General features: G+C 42.9%; 1 protein-coding gene across 1 annotated transcript in view; it reads left to right on the forward strand.

Moving 5' to 3' along the window:
* Window positions 1-22,259, forward strand: part of grik5 (glutamate receptor, ionotropic, kainate 5) — a 91,799-nt gene that overhangs the window by 61,701 nt on the left and 7,839 nt on the right. Inside the window, exons 8-20 of the mRNA XM_031299737.2 lie at window positions 584-762; window positions 1,565-1,618; window positions 2,388-2,546; window positions 2,937-3,089; window positions 4,293-4,397; window positions 6,481-6,588; window positions 7,594-7,797; window positions 8,788-8,901; window positions 9,530-9,639; window positions 9,883-10,056; window positions 11,574-11,739; window positions 12,893-13,118; window positions 21,092-21,220. Coding sequence (XP_031155597.1) covers window positions 584-762; window positions 1,565-1,618; window positions 2,388-2,546; window positions 2,937-3,089; window positions 4,293-4,397; window positions 6,481-6,588; window positions 7,594-7,797; window positions 8,788-8,901; window positions 9,530-9,639; window positions 9,883-10,056; window positions 11,574-11,739; window positions 12,893-13,118; window positions 21,092-21,220 — 1,881 coding nt within the window. The remainder of the gene's footprint in view (window positions 1-583; window positions 763-1,564; window positions 1,619-2,387; window positions 2,547-2,936; window positions 3,090-4,292; window positions 4,398-6,480; window positions 6,589-7,593; window positions 7,798-8,787; window positions 8,902-9,529; window positions 9,640-9,882; window positions 10,057-11,573; window positions 11,740-12,892; window positions 13,119-21,091; window positions 21,221-22,259) is intronic.

Below are 22,259 nucleotides of genomic sequence, written 5' to 3' on the forward strand. Positions count from 1 at the left end.
CTAAAATAAAATTCAAGATGGTGGAAAAGCTGTCTGGGTGTAAATGGATGTCGTCTGAAAGATTCATGTTGAGTCAAAGAATCCAGAGGAAGAATTTTGCTTCTGTTCCTCATTGTTCAGGTGTTAAGTGCAAAATGTAAAGGGCTTCATAAATAGCCACATGGAGGTGCTATCTACAGCACAAACTAGTCAGTTGTTCCCTAGCCCATAGCCTAACTCTTTTCCAAATAACAAAATCTGTCAAGTTCATTTTGAGATATACTGCTAATTAACAGATAAACAAACAAACATATGGCACTGAATACAAAACCTCCTTGGTGGAGGTCATAATAGATGAAAAAGTCCTTAGAGAAACAGTGAATGCAGACACACAGTAGACTCCATATTAAATGATGTTTCATTTCCTGGGGATTTAGGCAAACAATCGATCACACTTTGCAAAATGACACGCACTGTATATGACCACCCAAGAAGATATCAAGATTTTCACATGTCCTGCTAGGCTTACATTTTGAAAATATGAGTTGTGTCTACTGATACAGACATTGAAATGCAGCTTGTCTGTGCTTTGGCTCTGCCTCAGGTCTGCTGAGATTGGAGGAACTGGTCCGCCGCTTTCTCATCTCTCGGGAGACGCTGTCAATCAGGATGCTGGATGACAACCTGGACCCTACGCCGCTGCTGAAGGAGATCCGTGATGACAAAGTGGCCACCATCATCATTGATGCTAACGCTTCTATCTCTTATCTCATCCTCAAGAAGGTCAGTTCTCAGACATTGAACATTCTTCAGAGCCGCCCATTCGCGAAGGATATGAAGTTGTATACAGTACACATAGTAACTCAGCTTCTCTCAACTTCTCTTACGTATGTTTTATGTAAAGCACTTTGTGATTTTTATCTGTGATAAGCGCTCTATTAATACATTTTACTCATTTGGGAAATTCAGGTTACAGTCATGAAGGGCATGCAGCGCTTACCATCTGTAAAATAATAAAACAACTCTCTCAAGGGCTGCATATTTGTTGCTGTAACAGAATTAACATGCATTTCTGCCTTCTGTGCCCTCCAGGGCTGCATAGGGAACATCATGTATGCAAGTCTGCCAGCAACAATCACTTGCACTCTTAAGAAAATATTTGACAAAAGAACATCTTTTGCTGGGATGCGGTGCAGATGTTACCCAGGCTTGTTCTGATTCATAGTACGGCCTGTAATGCCGATAGCCAGCGCAGTGAGTCACAGTTTGAATGTGTATGGGATGTTTTTACTGGGCACATTGGAGCGGCTCTCCGCCCTCAGCGAAATGTCCAATGTTAGCCTGATGATGTAAAACTGTTATTAACGTATGCTCCCTCTCCTCCTCCATATTCCCTCCTGCTTTGTCTCCCAACTGTCTCCTTTGCTCCCTGCTTCTTAATAACTCTCCCCCTTTTTGCCCCCTCTCACTCTCCCTCCATCAATCTTTCTACATCTTCCCTCATTCTCTCTTACCACATTCTGTATCCTACCTGCTTCTTCTTTATTTTTTTTCATCTTACTCTCTGTTTCTCTTTGTCTTACAGGCATCAGAGCTGGGGATGACATCGGCATTTTACAAGTACATCCTCACCACCATGGTAAGAGCGTACCAATTCTACCCCTTCCTGTCTTCTGTCTTTCATACCTCCATTTTTTACTTGTTGCTCTCTCCTGCTCCTCCTCTTCTGTCACTTTATGAGCGAACAAAGGTGCTAAGGCGGAGAAAGTATGAGATAAAGGGAGAAGAGATAGGTGACAGAGAGAGAGGAGATGAAGGATGGGGAGAGAGAGAGAGAGAGATAGAGAGAGAGAGAGATCTGAGAAATGAGCACACTGTACAAAGATGTGGAAATGCAGAGGAGGATGGCAAAGAAACTGAAGAAAAAGGGGTCTGAGGTGAAGGTGATGACAGACCTGATGTGCCCTTTTTCTTCTGCCACCCGCCACCTTTTCTACGCTGCCGGTGTTTTTCATCTGCCTCTTTGATACACTCCACCCCCCCTTCTACCATTTGAATTAATGTGTCACTTTATGCCATGTGCCTGATTTTATTTTCTACATGATGTGCTCTTGTGCTTTAGATGCCACGTCTTGTGTGTATATCTCTGTGAAAAGCTACTGAAGTCATTTCCATCAACCTATCTCACTTTTTACCCATTTTCCTAGCTGTCTATATCCTTTTTTTCTCTCTCCATCAGAGATTAGATGTTGTCACCCTGCGTAGCTTCTCTTTTTCTTTATCTCACTCTCCATTGCACAGTATTTTTCTTCTGTGCTAAGATTTGATACACTGTCAACATTGCCACTCACCTGAATTTTCTATTTCTCTCTGCAAACACCCTCCCTGCTCCTCCTCCTCCTTGATAGGACTTCCCACTCCTGAGACTGGATGATATAGTGGATGAGCAGTCCAACATTGTGGGTTTCTCCATGTTTAACACCACCCATCCCTTTTATTTGGAGTTCATCAGGAGCCTCAACCTGTCTTGGAGGGAGGGATGTGACCTAACGTACCCCGGACCTGCGGTCAGTCTCATGGAAACTTGAATACTCATGCATGAGCACATTCAGGAGTAATTTTCAAAGCTTTGTTTGTGATCCATGTAACATTAAGCTACTTTATTCCTCACACTGATTCATGGAGCAGTTAAAGAGATTCAGCTAGTCTTTTGCTTGTACTTAATGGGTATTGATGTAGCCATCTGTTTCCTCCCCACTGGTTTACTCATACCTCACATCTCTTCTTTCTGCCTCTCTCCCTCCATCCCTGTATCCCTGTTAACCATTCAATCATCTGTGCACACACATCTTTCCTCATTGCATCTTCTCCCTTGACTCCTTGTCTCTCCTCACTCACTCCCCTCTTTGCCTCTCTCCCCCTCTGCTTCTCTCTGGTTCCCTCTCCCCCTTCCACAGCTCTCGTCAGCGCTGATGTTTGATGCGGTGCATGTGGTGGTGGGGGCGGTAAGGGAATTGAACCGCAGTCAGGAAATCGGTGTGAAGCCACTCAGCTGCACCTCACCTCAGATCTGGCAACACGGGACCAGTCTTATGAACTACCTGCGCATGGTAAATGCTTAATGTATTGTAAAATCACCTGCTGATATACAGTACATGCTCATACACATGTAAATGCATACAAATACATCACGAGAAACATAAGTAAAATATGTGAGTGTGACTCTAAAAGGTTAGAATTTTGCTGCTTTTCTTTATTGTATGTGATTCAATGTGTTTTGGACTGTTGGTACGATCAAGAAAACCATTTGAAATATCTTGGACTCAAAGAAATTGTCATGCTATTTCTCAGTGTTTTCTGACATTTCATAGACGAAACGATGGATTGATTAATGAAAAGAATTGACAGATTAATCGATAATGAAGATAATCATTGCAGCCCTGTCTTGTGGAACCAACAGCCCAAAACCCAAATATGTTCATGTTATAATGACATTAATAAGAGTAAAGCATTTGAGAATGTACAACTTACAAATGTTTGACAATTGTGCTTACAAAATGACTCAGATGATTATCATTAATCAGAATTGTGGTTGATTCATTTTCTCTTGATTGACTTATAGATAAATGACTACAGTACAGCTACATTCTGAATCATCCTCATCGCATGTTGCATGTAACCTCTCTCTCTCTTGTTACTCTTTGTCATCTCCCATCTCTGGTCGTCTGTGTGTTCCTCTCATCGACTACCTGTTGTCAAGGCAGCCTGAGCCCCATCTCTCATTGCCTCCTTCCCACCGGCCCGACATCTGCCTTTGTTAGTCAACATCATGATGTGCTCCATCTTCAGCCCCGCGCCATTCATCATCTCGCTAACTGTGCCAGCACCTGGGTTTTGGAGAGACAGAGCTGAGCTGTGAGGTGCAGTTCTGAGTCTTATTAGGAAGCTGTTGACTCTCTGCTGTTCTATCTGAGCCTCTCGCTCAGTCACTCACTTTCTTCTAGTTGATCCAAAACTGATCACCCCTGTCTGGTCCAGCCACACTCCCACTTCCTCTGTCTCTCTAGCTCTTTCGTTCTTTTAGTCATCACGCTGTCTTTCCTCCTAATCACTGTAAATAGTAAATGTCTGCCTAATCATGATGGATAGCAAGAAGAAAAATGTTTGGTTTTTTTATATAGAAGATTGCCTGTATTTATTTCTCTATCTCTCCTCATTGTTTCTATTTACTCTCCTCTCATTTCCCCATCCTTCTCCTCTTTTCCCTTCCTCTGTCATGCTTTCTCACTATACTCTCTCCGTCTGACTACCAGGTGGAGTATGATGGTCTGACAGGCCGTGTGGAGTTTAACAGCAAAGGTCAGAGGACCAACTACACCCTGCGGATCCTGGAGAAACACAGAGGAGGCCACAAAGAGGTCAGGAGTCACCTGTTATCATGCAGCAGCCAGGTTACACCGGCCATAGGCTTTGGGTTAGTTACAGGTCACCCGTCTGATGTCACTATGCCGGAGGAGGTATTTAACACTGAGGTCAGCCTCATCGCAGGCTCCCCTGATAGTAGCCAAATATTTTTACTTTGTAAAGTTGATTTGATGCATTTCACCTGTCGGCACTGTAATGTCACCTAACATCAGACGTGGGTCATGTTGTAGCTGCAAATACGTGTGTTCACATTTATTTTATCTGAAGGCTACTGGAATACATCAGCTGCCTGTAATGTTCATCAACTGAATTTAAAACGGTTGCTAAATTTTATAGCAGCTCTATATCGAGTCCAGTGTACGTTTTGTTTTTAGTCTCATGAATGTGTTTTCATGTTTGGACTGACACTGTCCCAGGAAGCTTTGTTTGTTGTTGTTTGTTTGTTGTATGTTGACTTGATGTTTTCTGATCTAAAAACTTCTAAATGGCATTTTATTAATGGTTGGTTTATTTTCGTACCATGCCTACAAACAATGACATTTATTTGTAGGAATCAGTGTTTGTCTTGGCCTCCAGCTCAGTGCAGAGTGGATGTGCAGATAGAACTACATCTCTGCTCATCCTTCTCTATATATAATACTGTATATACTATTTATATGGAGGCTTAATGGAGTTCAATTTTCTCTTTGTCCTGTATAGCACTGGATTTGCTCAGGCGTAGTTTGTATTGGTTTTGGTTTCTTTTGGTCTTCACATGGACTCTTCTGGATCAGTTCTTGCTGTTGATTTAGACCTTTAAATTGTAAGAGGAGTCACGTTATTTCCTCTTTGAAAAGTTTCACGGTTTTGCTTTACAGTTCTTTTCTACACATGAAATCCATTTCATACATTTTTTTGGACCAGACCTCCGCTGTCAGTCTGGGCATTTTATCTTTTTGATGTACAGGTTACATGCCACAACAAATTTGTTAAGGGTAGTTGGACAATGTTGGGAACCAAAATAAAATGTTGGCAGACCCAGCCAACAAGGATTTTCAGACCATTTTGGTGTCATTATTCTGTCAATGCAGACTCCTCCATTGAGCATTAGAGGGATAGGTGAGGCAAGATAGAAATCAAAATGCATTTCAAAGTCAAGATTAAATGAAGCATAAGTACACACATCACTGCAGATCCAGACTGAGGGAATTATGTTGCAGTTCATTGACTGGAGGAAACACTTTCTCTCACCTTCCCTTATTACGTCTTGCTGGGTGCTGCTATAGGCCAACTGCCTCCCATGCTAACACTAAATACCACCTTATAAGCATACTTACATCTAGACTTTAACTCTGTAGGAGAGTTAGGTTGGGATAATTAACATTTTAACTCTGCCCACCTCTCTGCACAGCAGCACCCACATTGTAGGCAGTTGTGGTTCACAGAGAAAAGACCACTCTTAAATGTCATGGAGGGATAAAGAGTGTTATAGAAATACTGTGATTCTGTCTGAGGAGTCATTACCTCTCCTCTGACCTATTGAAAGGTGTATAGTTCTATCTCCCAAAGAAATACTTCTGTGAGCGGCGGTTCCAGCCCTGCACACTGGTTAGGTCATAATCACACAAATATCTACCTAAGTGGTTTTACTGTCTCCATAAAATGGAAATATGTGAGCTGTTTTGTATGCAATTTAATAAAGGTGTTAGTAAAGAAAAATAGACATGGCATGAATGCTTTTTATATTTTGCCATCTTGTCCCAGATCATTGCTCTGCCTGTAAACAGTAGTTTTATTTTTATTTTTTACAGTGTATGGTACTTGCCGGAATGTGTTTGGCTCCAATGGGAACATTTAAATCAGTGTGCATATACAGTATGTAACAGTATGGATACCAAGGCAAAGCATAAAATATTCAACATGTAAAGGTACTCTATAAAATAGACCAATAGTGTTAATGCACTCACTGAAATGCTTATTTGCTATAGATGGTGTGTAGCTTGCCACAACAGTAAAACAGTTGAAGTCGGAGCTTAATAGTACATTATTTATCCCACAAAAGCCATTGATTTTCTCTTGCTTTCTCTTCTCTGTTAGATCGGGGTCTGGTACTCCAACAACACCCTGGCAATGAACTCCACCAGCTTGGATATCAATGTCTCAGAGACGCTGGCAAACAAGACACTCATTGTCACCACCATACTGGTAAGGTCACAGTTACCTTCTGGACCACCACGCTGGTGAGGTCAGAGTTGTTTTTGTGTTGCTGCGCAAGCTGTGCCGCAGCTCATGCTGTGTTGTGGTTTGTTTCTGCTAATGTTGCTGTCACTGTAGCTGTCATAGAAACTGACAGAGCACTGAGAGAGATGTGTTACTAAATTCAAATGGCCAAAATCATGGTCTTCTGATAATGACAGAACACTACAAGTTGTCTCCTGCTGGTTTCCACATGAGTAATATCATATCAGAAAATCAATAAATCCCGTACATGATGCTGCTCCATCATCTTCAGGTTGGCCCAGATGTGCTAAAACACCTGATACAGTAAATCCCCTGCACCACATTATGCTATAAAATAACATCAAATAAGCTTTATCAGCATGCAGGTCGATGTTACATTATTGCCAAAGCTTAATTACATTATGGTAAAATAATCACAGGACAACAAATAATCTTAAGAGAGTTACATTTGAAAAAGAGGGACACTTGCTTTCACAAAAATACCAATGACATGCTAATAGCAACTTGTGCTATCTTAGGAATAGTTTGATATTTTGGGAAATACACATATTAGATTTTCTTACCAAGAGTTAGACAAAGAGATCAATACCACTCTCATATCTGTATAGTAAACATGAAGCTACACCCTTTTAGTTTAGCTTAGCACAAAGACTGGACTGTACCGGATAAAACAACCAAGCTATTAACTAGTGAGATTTACTGTAGAGGTGATGGATTTGAACATCCAATAGAGCCAGGCTAGCTGTTTCAACCTGTTTCCAGACTATGGGAGTGGTATTGGTCTTCTCATCAGTCTCTGCCAGGAAGCAAATTTCCCAAAACGTTATGTCAATCTATTATTGACATAAGATTTTTTATTTCTTTTTTTACAATTGAAATCCTGTTTTCGAAACACTAAGTCTTACATTCCACTCAAGCAGGATATTCTTAGTTTTTAATTGAATCCCCTCATGTGTCCCCCATGCTCAGGAGAGCCCATATGTGATGCGCAGAGACAACTACCAGGACTTCCAGGGCAACGACCAGTATGAGGGCTTCTGTGTCGACATGCTGAAGGAGCTCGCAGACAGCTTAAAATTCTCCTTCAAGATCAAGCTGGTGGATGACGGGCTGTATGGAGCTCCAGAGCCCAACGGCTCTTGGACTGGCATGGTTGGAGAGCTCATCAACAGGGTGAGTATACACCGCCTCTCCCTCCCTCTCTTTCTCTGTCTCACAAGCACACTAGAAACATGCTCAAATGTTCGAACCAGTGTCTCTACAAACAGAAACTTATGCTGAACACACATGTATGCACCCACACACTTACTCATGCTGTAGCCCCAAACCACAACTCTACTATAACTTCCCATGTCTCAAATTGCCCTCAGAGGGGAGTAAGACTCTTATCTAGGACAAAAGCTGACTTGATAATTCCCCAAAAGAGAGTGGTAGCATTGCCAAGAATTGATTGCACCATCTTTCCTTGCAGTAACTCTCTTCTAACCCAGCCTTTCCCCCTCTTTCTACCCCTGTCCAGGCCTAGTGCGCCTCTGATAGACACTCTGGTTGAATCAGGCTAATGAGAGCCCCTCTCTGCTTAATTACCATACGGTATACTTCAATTACCAGACTGTGGTCCCTGTGTGGGCCTGCCACACTGGTGCTCCCCCAGCTCTCCACATGTCCTCTCCCCCCCTGCCCCCCCCCCCCCCCCACACACACACACACACACTGCCTGATCACTCAGCTCTAATTAGCGGCCCATGTTCATCAATTAGCTTTTAATGGAAGAGATGGAGGGGAGGCAGAGCGACCAGAGACCTGCAAGGTTTTATGCAGGTGGAAAGACCAGCCACCCAGTGCTTACTTGCAATTAGCCTCATTTGGATGGTGGATAATGTGTGAGTGCGTATGTCAGAGAGAAAGAAACAGAGTGCACGTCTGTATGTTTTTCCAAATGTGTTTTCAAGTGCCGTAGTCCAACTTTTAATTTTTCATTTGGGAAATCAACATTTTATACAAACAGAGCTCTCATCTACCCAGTGGAGCGTTGAGTGTCATTCTATTTTTACGCAGTTACGTGACCACTTGTTGTTTTTCTCCCTGACTCTCATCCACTACCATCTTTTCTCTCGCCCCCACTACTATCTATCCACCTATCTATCTTTGTCAATCCTACAGAAAGCAGACCTGGCCGTAGCAGGCTTCACCATCACATCAGAGAGAGAGAAGGTTATCGACTTCTCTAAGCCGTTCATGACCCTGGGGATCAGCATCTTGTACCGAGTTCAACTGGTGAGGGTGTTATCTGGAGATGCAGGGCACCCGCTGGGTGTTACTCACTACAGATCTTGTATTGGATTTCCTATCTTTTGTTTGCACTGCTTTTAAGCTGGCAGGGTCATACATGAGATGACTCCACTCCATGGCTCCACTTGTTTGATTATTCTTATGGAGTTGGACTAATTATTACATAAGAGTTGATTTCATCTGTGAAGCTGAGGATAGTGTTTGTGTAGTATGCTGCATGCTGTAGCCACTGTGTCCACAGTGAAATTTATAGGTGTAATTTGAATTGCTCAATAAGTCAGTGCTCTGTAACTGGGTAACAGTGGTGGCTTACATTGCTAATGAGGTTTTGGGTCCAAGCTAAATATGCTTCAGCAGTAGGCATTGTGAAACGGAGCATATATGGATTGTAGCATTAGCGTATCAAAACATTGCAGACTTACTCTCAGCGTGCAGTAAAGGACACTGCCCTCCTGTGGTACAGAGGGGACATTCCCTGACTGCTGAGACATGACACCTTGTTTTTTTAGCACATTGTATCTGTCTGTCTGTCTGTCTGTCTGCCTGTCTGTCTTTGTTGCTCCATCCATCTCTCCACTTCTCTTTCTGCTCTTCTTCTTTCTCTCTGCACCAGAGTCGGAAGCCGGGATACTTCTCCTTCCTCGATCCCTTCTCTCCAGCTGTCTGGCTCTTCATGCTGCTCGCCTACCTGGCTGTCAGCTGTGTGCTCTTCCTGGCTGCAAGGTCAATACTTTACATAACACACTGTACCCATAGTCTGCAGCTCTATCGCCATTTATCTTGTTGAACACGAGTCGCCTGTCACACATCGTAATTTCTTACCTTGCACAACCTCCCGCAGACAGATTGACAGGGATCGAATGACTGATATGTTATGAGTTATGTGACAGAGGTGCATTACTGTACTGCAGTTTGACCTCAAGGTTATTCCAACTCTATTCCATTGCACCTGTGTTTCACCACCAGGCTGAGCCCCTATGAGTGGTACAACCCTCACCCGTGTCTGCGAGATCGCAGGGACATGGTGGAGAACCAGTATACACTGGGAAACAGCCTGTGGTTCCCTATTGGCGGCTTCATGCAGCAGGGATCAGAGATAATGCCCAGAGCGCTGTCCACCAGATGTGTTAGTGGGGTGTGGTAAGTTACAGAATGGTTATGTTTGTGTGCCGGCCAGTTTAAAGTCCCCCTCCACTCAAAAATGTGCTTTGAGTATTGTTACTTCACTTTGATGTTTGAACTTCACTGTGCAATATGACGTATGTGCAGAGTTTGACACTATAAAGCTGTTTTCACATCTGCTGTGCTCACGTTAACTCTGGGTTTAAAACGTGTATGTATGAGCATGATTTTGTTATCCAATGTGCATTGAGGACATCTAGCATTCAGCAATAAAAATATTGGAAATAAATTTTTTTTGGATATTTGTAGATTTGGGATTTTAAGTACTGTTGTGTCAGATATGTTAAATTTTCTATATGATGTTATACATTTAATTGACATGTTGCCATGATATTAAATTGTATTTGTATGGCACAAAGTCAGAGGTTTACAAAGTGCGTAACAAAAGGAGAAACAAAGGAATGGAAGAAACCGTTAAGATGACACATTAGTCAAGCCATCTAAACGAGTCTAAACAACATTTAAATATATAAAGAGTAATTTTCTTTTGTCATTTTAACACTATATTTAAATTTAGATTTTAAATTCCCATTTATATATGTGTTTTAAAGCAAATTCACTGGTTAACTAAAGGACCTGCATTTTTCCTTGAGGTTGCTTTTTTTAGCACACCCACTGTTTGAGATAATGACATTTAAATTTTAAAGTTTAAAGCATATAGCTGACATATCACTCATAAATTTGTCCCTTAGCACCAAGCAAAAAAAAAGCCAAGTTCACAAAAATACTACGGTAGCCTGATGATATTCCTGTGGCAACAGAGTGACTGTGGAAGACACGCACACACACACACACACACACACACACACACACACACACACACACACACACACACACGCATGCACGCACGCACACACACACACACACACACACACACACACACGCACACACACAGTAAAGAAATAATAATCGCTAGGAGCTAAGGAGATAAAGGCTAGAGGAAGACAGGAAGAGCAAATTACACTGAGTTAAGCAAGATATGGGATGGGGGGGATATTATTAAGTACAGTGAGTACATGATGTTCTTGAAAAAAGTTTTTAGACATGCAAGAAAGGTTATAAGAGAGTATCATCTTCAATGTTCAGCGTGTAAAGTATTATCTGTTAGGCCTGGAAACATGAGCTCCTTTTTTAGCATGATAAATACTGTGAGACACTACAGTATATATTGGGGAATTTCACAGATTTTGCTGTTTATACTGATATATCTCTTTCTTTTACATAGGCCATTGTGAGCTATGTTTCAAATCAATAAGCATGACTTATTTATAGTTATACTGAATTCTTATATGATTTACAATGTGATAAAATATCTGGATTTGTCAGGTAATTTTCAGACATTTGCCACAATGTCTCATGATATAATTATGAATTTGATCCAGAAATCCCATATTCCGTGATAAAAGATTGTATCCATATCACCCATCCTTACTTACCCTTTTCACTTTTTTCTTCCCCTTGTCTCCACCTCATAGGTGGGCATTCACCCTGATCATCATCTCCTCCTACACGGCCAACTTGGCAGCCTTCCTGACCGTCCAGAGGATGGAGGTTCCCATCGAGTCTCCGGACGACTTGGCCGACCAGACCAACATCGAGTATGGCACCATCCACGGAGGGAGCACCATGACCTTTTTCATGGTAGGACCCACTGCAGCAGCCATTGCTCTGGTTGGCTTTGTGTTTGGCATTTTTAAACGGGTATGTGTGTGTGTGTGTGTGTGTGTGTGTGTGTGTGTTTGTGTTTGAATCCTTGCGCACATGTTGAATTGTGTTGTTTTTGATGGCAGTTGGATTTAATCTGACAATTTCCTGAATTGCCTTTTATAGCGTCAGTTTTTCATAAAGTTTTTGCTTTTGTGCGTGCATTTGTGATTTAGTGCACTGCGTTTGTCTTTATTGCCTTGCCTAGAGTGAGTGGTTGTTCTCATATTTGCTACTATATCTCTGAGTTCCTCTGTTGTTTTCTTTATGGCTGTTTGTGTTAAGTGGCTGACTGCCCATGTTTGCTTATGAGAGAGCTGGCAGCATCTGTGTCGGCATCTGTGTTTGTCATTGAGCTTGTGTGTGTGTGTGTGTGTGTGTGTGTGTGTGTGTGTGTGTGTGTGTGTGTGTGTGTGGTCTGTCTTTGTGTGTAGGTGTGTTTGCATGTGGGAGTGTGTTTAGGTGAGTGTATAAGAATATGTATTTGTTTATTTGTGTGCATGCATGGGAAATGGCTGCATGCCAAATTGTGAGTGTGTGTGCTTTGCATTCTCGTGGTGTTTATCTATATTGAGAATATACACACACACACACACACACACAATACACATTCGCATTATTGCACACAAAATCCTCCCTGTCTACTCTTTTCCTTTCTTCTCACACAAAGAGATGCAACATGTAATTGCACACTTTAAACACTCAATCCTGTTTTAGAGCTTACCGTATATATGCTGAACCACCTCCTGTGTGCTGATTTACCTCCATCTGTATGAAAGATGATGCATCAGCTACACCATGAGCAAATAATCTGTTGCCTTGACTCACGTTGCTTTTCTCACCTCTATTCTCCTCTCTCCTTTTTTACGTCTATTTGCCATTGATGTTTTACTCTTGTCATTATTCACTCTGTCTACGTATACTTCCCTCCCATGTTTATCGAGGATGCATCTCTCTTTCTTTGTCTTCCCGCTTTCATTTTTATCAACTTTAATTTCTGTTTCAAAGACAGATGATAGGACATGTTAGGACAAACACATCTGTAATTGGCTTTTAATTTCCATTGTTGTGGGTTCCCATTCTTCTGCAGAACTCACGTTATCAGACCTACCAGCGGATGTGGAACTACATGTACTCCAAGCAGCCCAGTGTATTTGTGAAAAGCACAGAGGAGGGCATCGCCCGCGTGGTCAACTCCAAGTACGCCTTTCTGATGGAGAGCACCATGAACGAGTACTACCGCGGCCGCAACTGTAATCTCACAAAGATAGGAGGCCTGCTGGATACCAAGGGCTATGGCATTGGCATGCCACTGGGTAATAATACTAATATATAGTTTTTCAAACAAAACATACATGACTGTAGCAGCTGGGAATGTAATAACTAACAAGTAATAACTTCCAAATGTAAAACCTTTAGTAAAACCTGTAAATTTGTTGAGTTGCTAGAATGTAATTACGTTTGTACATCATAATAATAACTGAGATTAATTAGTTTATTACAGTCAATTAAATGATCTGTAATGTTGTTATTTCATCATTAGTTAAACACATTTTACACTCCTTAGGAAGTCATCACATTATTAGAGATAATCATTGTGTAAAGCTTCTATCTGGTAATTTGTTTCTTTCTTTTTTACTAATATTTGCTATTTAGAGAAATACAATATGTTATCACATTTGATGAGTTACTTTAATATCATATTTTTTACATTATGTGTTGCTTCTATGATTTACAAACAAGCAAAATAATGAAACAAAACATAAAAACACCAATAAAAATGAAAGGAGCTAGATAGATACAGTTTAAAACATCTGAATTAAACTACAGTATCACAAGTCTTTGAACCCTATAAATAGGTTGTGAAAACATCAATATTGATTTAGTTTTTTTCAGGCAGAGCATTTCAAAGCCTACAAGCCCCTGCAGCATTTTGAAGGTCAGGGGCGGTCACAAATATAGCTGTCTCGTCTTTGATTAGACCTTCAATTTATTAAAAAAAGGCCTGACGTTAATCTTTAAATCTTTAAACAACAGGTAACCAGTGCTGGGAAGCTACAAGGGATGCAAGACTGATTTTTTTTTTAGATCTGTTCCAAAACACTGCTACAGTAATTTTCAGGAATTTTTGATTAATTTAAAAGAATAGAGTATTGTGGAGTTGAGCCGTTAGAGTGACTTTTCTAATTACACTGCTCCATTTGAATAGGCCCTGAGAGATACAACTATATAGTATTTCACAAGAAAAAAAAAGCAAAGATTAGAGAAATGTCTCAAAAGTAAAACATGACAATATGTAGCAAAATTTTTATTTTCTTTTTTCCTCCCCTGGTAATCATGTCATGACCCCTTAGATTCATCTTGCAGCCCCTTATTGGGGTCCCGACCCCTCGATTGGGAATCACTGTGATTGAATTTGCAGTGATATTCTTGCAATCAAGTTTTTGAGCTTTGTTTATGAACAGACACACGTCAGACATCCAGCCCCGAACATCAGCTCATTACATACTGTAACAGTTTGCTTACATGTCATTGGGCTTTTGTTATTGTTGTAGTGGAAACCAATGAGATTGCAGTGAACAAGGAGTGCAGTACCAGGGATGTAAACATATTCTCTATGCCTCTTATGATAGTGTCACAGATTTACTGTAGTTTAAAATGTAAAGATGACACATATATATATATATTTATATATATATATATATATATCCATCCATCCATCCATCCATCTTCTTCCGCTTATCCGGTAACGGGTCACGGGGGTAGCAGCTCCAGCAGGGGACCCCAAACTTCCCTTTCCCGAGCCACATTAACCAGCTCCGACTGGGGGATCCCGAGGCGTTCCCAGGCCAGGTTGGAGATATAATCCCTCCACCTAGTCCTGGGTCTTCCCCGAGGCCTCCTCCCAGCTGGACGTGCCTGGAACACCTCCCTAGGGAGGCGCCCAGGGGGCATCCTTACCAGATGCCCGAACCACCTCAACTGGCTCCTTTCGACGCGAAGGAGCAGCGGCTCTACTCCGAGCTCCTCACGGATGACTGAGCTTCTCACCCTATCTCTAAGGGAGATGCCAGCCACCCTCCTGAGGAAACCCATTTCGGCCGCTTGTACCCTGGATCTCGTTCTTTCGGTCATGACCCAGCCTTCATGACCATAGGTGAGGGTAGGAACGAAAACTGACTGGTAGATTGAGAGCTTTGCCTTCTGGCTCGTTTTCGTCACAACGGTGCGATAAATTGAGTGTAATACCGCACCCGCTGCGCCGATTCTCCGACCAATCTCCCGCTCCATTGTCCCCTCACTCGCGAACAATACCCCAAGGTACTTGAACTCCTTCACTTGGGGTAAAGACTCATTCCCTACCTGGAGAAGGCACTCCATCGGTTTCCTGCTGAGAACCATGGCCTCAGATTTAGAGGTGCTGATCCTCATCCCAGCCGCTTCACACTCGGCTGCGAACCGATCCAGTGAGTGCTGAAGGTCACAGGCCGACGATGCCATCAGGACCACATCATCCGCGAAAAGCAGCGATGAGATCCCCAGCTCACCAAACTGCAACCCCTCTCCACCCCGACTACGCCTCGATATCCTGTCCATAAATACTACAAACAGGATTGGTAACAAAGCGCAGCCCTGGCGGAGGCCAACTCTCACCTGAAACGAGTCCGACTTACTGCCGAGAACCCGGACACAGCTCTCGCTTTGGTCGTACAGAGATTGGATGGCCCTGCGAAGTGACCCCCTCACCCCATACTCCCGAGCACCTCCCACAGTATGTCCCGGGGGACCCGGTCATACGCCTTCTCCAGATCCACAAAGCACATGTAGACCGGTTGGGCATACTCCCAGGCTCCCTCCAGGATCCTTGCGAGAGTAAAGATCTGGTCCGTTGTTCCACGACCAGGACGGAATCCGCATTGTTCCTCTTCAACCTGAGGTTCGACTATCGACCGAACCCTCCTTTCCAGCACCTTGGAGTAGACTTTACCGGGGAGGCTGAGAAGTGTGATACCCCTGTAATTGGCACACACCCTCTGGTCCCCCTTTTTGAAAAGGGGAACCACCACCCCGGTCTGCCACTCCTTAGGCACCGTCCCCGACTTCCACGCAATGTTGAAGAGGCGTGTCAACCAAGACAACCCCTCCACACCCAGAGCTTTAAGCATTTCTGGACGGATCTCATCAATCCCTGGGGCTTTGCCACTGTGGAGTTGTTTAACTACCTCAGCAACTTCCACCAGGGAAATTGACAACAATCCCCCATCATCCTCCAGCTCTGCCTCTACCATAGAGGGCGTATTAGTCGGATTTAGGAGTTCCTCAAAGTGCTCCTTCCACCGCCCTATTACCTCCTCAGTTGAGGTCAACAGCGTCCCATCCTTACTGTACACAGCTTGGATGGTTCCCCGCTTCCCCCTCCTGAGGTGGCGAACGGTTTTCCAGAAGCACCTTGGTGCCGACCGAAAGTCCTTCTCCATGTCTTCTCCGAACTTCTCCCACACCCGCTGCTTTGCCTCTTTCACGGCAGAGGCTGCAGCCCTTCGGTACCTTGCAACTGCCTCCGGAGTCCTCTGGGATAACATATCCCGGAAAGACTCTGACCACCGGTGTCCACCACGGTGTTCGTGGGTTACCGCCCCTTGAGGCACCTAAGACCCTAAGACCACAGCTCCCCGCCGCAGCTTCAGCAATGGAAACTTTGAACATTGTCCACTCGGGTTCAATGCCCCCAGCCTCCACAGGGATGCACGAAAAGCTCTGCCGGAGGTGTGAGTTGAAAGTCTGTTGGACAGGGGCCTCCTCCAGACGTTCCCAATTTACCCGCACTACCCGTTTGGGCTTACCAGGTCTGTCCAGAGTCTTCCCATACCCTCTGACCCAACTCACCACCAGATGGTGATCAGTTGACAGCTCTGCCCCTCTCTTCACCCGAGTGTCCAAAACATACGGCCTCAGATCAGATGAAACGATTATAAAATCGATCATTGACCTTTGGCCTAGGGTGCTCTGGTACCAAGTACACTTATGAGCATCCCTATGTTCGAACATGGTGTTCGTTATAGACAATCCATGACTAGCACAGAAGTCCAACAACAAACAACCACTCTGGTTTAGATCAGGGAGGCCGTTCCTCCCAATCACGCCTCTCCATGTGTCTCCATCATTTCCCACGTGCGCGTTGAAGTCCCCCAGCAGAACTATGGAGTCCCCCACTGGAGCCCCATACAGGACTCCATTCAAGGTCTCCAAGAAGGCCGAATACTCCGAGCTCTTGTTTGGTGCATACGCACAAACAACAGTCAGAGTTTTCCCCCCCACAACCCACAGGCATAGGGAGGCGACCCTCTCGTCCACCGGGGTAAACTCCAACGTAGCGGCGCTCAGCCGGGGGCTTGTGAGTATCTCCACACCCGCCCGGCGCCTCACACCCTGGGCAACTCCGGAGAAGAAAAGAGTCCAACCCCTATCCAGGAGTATGGTTCCAGAACCGAGACTGTGCGTAGAGGTAAGCCCCACCAGATCCAACTGGTAGCGCTCCACCTCCCGCACAAGTTCCGGCTCCTTCCCCCACAGAGAGGTGACGTTCCACGTCCCCAGAGCCAGCGTCTGCCGCCCGGGTCTGGTCCGTCGAGGCCCCTGACCTTCACTGCCACCCATGTGGCAGCGCACCCGACCCCAGCGGTTCCTCCCACAGGTGGTGGGCCCATGGGTTGGAGAGAGAGGTGCCACGTAGCTTCTTCGGGCTGTGCCTGGCCGGGCTCCGTGGCAAACCCGGCCACCAGGCGCTCGCTGACGGGCCCTCCATCTGGGCCTGGCTCCAGACGGGGGCCCCGGGCTTCCTCCGGGCAGGGTCACTCCATCTCTACCTCGTTTTTTCATAGGGTTTTTGAACCATTCTTTGTCTGGCCCCTCCCCTGAGACCACTTTGCCTACCAGGAGCACAAAGCTCCAGACAACACAGCCCTCAGGTTCATAGGGACACACAAACCTCTCCACCACGATAAGGTGATGGTTCCAGGAGAGGATATATATATACTGAACACAACTGCATATATATATATATATATATATATATGCAGTTGTGTTCAGAATAATAGCAGTGTGTTTAAAAAAAGTGAATAATGCTCAAAATCCTTAGAATAGCTTTTAATTCCATAATATCAATGCATTGGGAACACTGCACATTCAATTCCAAATCAAAACATGAAAATTGATGAAGTTTGTGTTATACCTTTACAGAAAGTGAAGAAAAAGGAATATTAGGCTGTTTAAAAAAATAGCAGTATTTGCATTTTTCTTTACAAACTCAAACATTTACTGTATAAACTGAAAAATATCTCAAGGGTTTGCTTTACTTTGAATCACTGCACTAATATTTAGTTGCATAACCATTATTTCTGAGAACTGCTTCACATCTGTGTTGCATGGAGTCGACCAACTTCTGGCACCTGTGAACAGGTATTCCAGCCCAGGACGATTGAACTACATTCCACAATCCCTCTGCATTACTGGGTTTTGCCTCAGAAACAGCATTTTTTATGTCACCCCACAAGTTTTCTATGGGATTGAGGTCTGGGGATTGGGCTGGCCACTCCATAACATCAATCTTGTTCATCTGGAACCAAGACTTTGTTCGCTTACTGGTGTGTTTTGGGTCATTGTCTTTTTGAAAGACCCATTTCAAAGGCATTTCCTCTTCAGCATAAGGCAACATGACCTCTTCAAGTATTTTGATGTATTGAAACTGATCCATGATCCCTGGTATGCGACAAATAGGCCCAACACCACAGTATGAGAAACATCCCCATAACATGATTTTTGCACCACCATGCTTTACTGTCTTCACAGTGAACTGTGACTTGAATTCAGTGCATGGGGGTCGTCGGACAAACTGTCTGCGGCCCCTAGACCCAAAAAGAACAATTTTGCTCTCATCAGTCCACAGAATGTTGCCCCATTTCTCCTTTGGCCAGTCAATGTGTCCTTTGGCAAATTTCAACCTATTCAGTACATGTCTTTTTTTCAGTAATGGGACTTTGCGGGGCTTCTAGCTGATAGCTTTGCTTCACATAGCCTTCTTCTGATGGTAACAGTACTCACAGGTAACTTTAAGTCTTCTTTGATTTTCCTGGAGCTGATCATTGGTTGAGCCTTTGCCATTTTGGCTATTCTTCGATCCATTCGAATGGTAGTTGACTGTTTTTTCCCACATCGTTCAGGCTTTGGATACCATTTCAAGGCATTTGAAATCATTTTGGCTGAGCAGCCTATACTTTTCTGCACTTCTTTATACGTTATCCCCTCTCCAATCAACTTTTTAATCAAAATCCTCTGTTCCTCAGAGCAATGTCTGGAACGACCCATTTTGCTGAGTATTTCAGTGTGAAATGCACTATAACCAGCATGCACAACATTTGCTTCCTTCCTTCCTTAAATATGGGCCATAACTGACACCTGTTTCTTCACAGAATCAATCACCTCACTAATTGAACACAACACTGCTATTATTTTGAACATGCCCCTTTCAATTACAGATTCAATTACACAGAATGAGCAGCATGCATGTCATGACTGTTGGGTCTGTTGGTTTTCTATGACTCTACAACACTTACTAGTAAATTATACATTAGACATATCATTCTACAAAATATGTATTATATATATATATTATAATATATATATATATATATATATATATATATATATATACACATATATATACACACACACATATATATATATATATATATATATATATATATATATACACATATATATATAACTACAATTGTGTTAATATGCTTATTTAAATGACTTTCTCTATACACCACATCTACCATAGTAAAAAAAATGAAATAAAAAAAGTAATTGACTGTTGGAGAGGCAGAAACACCTGCATGAGATCAATTATGCTAAATAGACATAGACTGAAGCTCACAGAGGTGGTGTCACTGCATCACAGTGATCTGTTCTAACGAAGAGGAGGAAGGCATGACTACAGTGAGGGAGAAGAAGGACAGAAAGTGAGATATAAAAGACCAAAGATGTGCAGAAAGATAAAGCAGAGTTACTGTATATCAGCATGGAGAGCAGACACTGTCATGAAGAGGCAGACCAGGAGAAAGATTTTCATATTTCAAAATACTTTTTAAATGGTTGGTTCACCCAAATTTAAAACAAACAAGTATGTATTCTGGCTCACCTCCAGGCAGTTCAATTTAAAGGGATAGTTCGACATTTGGACATTTAGACATTTGGAAATACACTTGATTGCTTTCTTGCCAGGAGTTTGATGATGGATACCACTCTGAAGTCAGTATGCCTTCAGATAAAACTGTCTTAAAATTGTGTTGTTTTTACATTTTGGTTTTTCTACAGCTAAATATACAAGGTATACAATGTTATTTAATGGGCTTCATAGATGCTGGTAGATGGATTTTATTTACCTTTTGGACAGAGCCAGTCTACTTTAGCTGTTTCCAGCTAATCATCTCCTGGCTGTAGCTATATTACAGTAAACGCACAGAAATGAGAGTGGCATCAGCCTTTACATCTAACTTTCGGCAAAAAATAATAAGCTTACTGTATTTTGCAAAATGTGAAACTATTCCTTTATTTCCACATAATTCACTTTGATGACCAAACCGATATGCTGGTGGACTTGCTGCAGTGTGTAAAAGCACATTTGGAGCTAGGAGTTCAGGTTGTGTATTTCAAGTCGGGGATAAAACTATTGTATTTTTGAAATGGTTGGTCATGGTGGGAAGTGATTTGTTTCCGCCTCCAAGAGGATATGGGCTAAAACAGGTGATCTGGAAACGGCAACCCTGTAACAATTCACAGAGTACACTATCAACAATTTTGCTGAATGCAGTTCAGATGAAAACTGAATAGATAAAACTAGAATAACTGAGAAAATATACTTGCAATTTCTAGTGAACCTACCCATTAAACCTTTCCATTGTTTTTTTTACTGTATCTAGTTTATAACATGCTTTGTGTGCTGAATGACTAGCAGCTGTACCATTGGCTCTATCTGTTTTTAATCTCGCTCTTTATCTCTCACTAATCCTCTCTTTATTCTCAAAGTAAGATCGCTCGTAGCCATCTCGAGGCTGCAACAGCAATACTACCCCTGCAATTCCTTCTCCTTTTCTCTTACATTTTTTCTCTTCTCATTTCAAGGATTTTTCTTCTTCTGAAATAACCCAAGTTCCTCTTGGGCTCTTTAGCTGCACACTTCATCCTCCACCACTTGCTCTTATCCTGATTTCCTGTCATGTCCCAGGGTCTCCGTTCAGAGATGAGATCACGCTGGCCATCCTCCAGCTGCAGGAAAATAACAGGCTGGAGATACTGAAGAGGAGATGGTGGGAGGGAGGCCGATGCCCCAAAGAGGAGGACCACCGTGCAAAGGGTCAGTCAACCGCAGCTGTCTGTCTCCTCTCCCTCCTTCCCTCTAATGTCCCCAGTAATAGTCTCCTTATTCTTTGCTACAGTCCAGCTAATGGCTAATGCCTAACCTAATGTCCTTGTGAAGGGTGCTTAGCACAATCTACTTTCCCAAATGTCTTCTGTTGTCTCAGGTGGTGTGTAATGGGAATTTTATTAGAGTGAGTCTGTCCACATGTGCGTGTGTGTGTGCCTGTATAAATGACAAAGCCAAATGCCTCAGCATTTCTGCCATTGCTGTCAGATGGAAATCTCTTTTGAAAAAAACAGACGTCATGCTTACAGTACTTTTCTGCATCATTGAGCTTTATCTGTACGGTGTATCTCAAGTGTTCCAGGGCCTCATAATTCTGGTATTCACTCAGCCACTCCATCATGGGCCATTTGGACTTTTTAATTCAATTGAAAGAGCACTCCAGCAATTTAGTATTGCACTTACATAAAGTTGAGACACTTGCAAGATACAGATTTTTTTTAAAGGGGTGCTGCAGAGGCTGAGAAATCTATATTTTTAGATGCTACATTTAGACCCTCCCTGAGTGGTCTTTCAAACTCCGTGCAGTCACAGACACAGGTTGTCGATTAAACATTTGGGATCTCAAAGCCCAATCTGAGAAAAGTGTGGTCACTTTAGTAATCTTTCTCAGACTTAAAGGAATAGTTTGACAGTTTGGGAGTACTTATTTGCTTTCTTGCCGAGAGTTAGATAAGAATATTGATACCAATCAGCAGCTTAGCTTGGCATTAAAGACTGGAAATGGGTAAACAGCTAGTCTGGTCCTCTAAAGTAGACACCAATACTTCATCATGTCATATCTTGTTTGTTTAATCCGTACAAAAATCAAAGTGTAAGAACGATTTTTGTGGTTCTAAATGGGAGTTATTTTTTTAAAGACTGCAGTAACCCTAAGTCTGTGCCGGTTGCTTGGCGAGCTTTAGAGTTGCTGGTAGGCAGATTTTGTTACCTTCAGACAGTTTACCCCATTTCCAGTTTTTGTGCTAAG

Source organism: Sander lucioperca, chromosome 10 (assembly GCF_008315115.2).
Source record: "Sander lucioperca isolate FBNREF2018 chromosome 10, SLUC_FBN_1.2, whole genome shotgun sequence".
Taxonomy (NCBI): Eukaryota; Metazoa; Chordata; class Actinopteri; order Perciformes; family Percidae; genus Sander; species Sander lucioperca.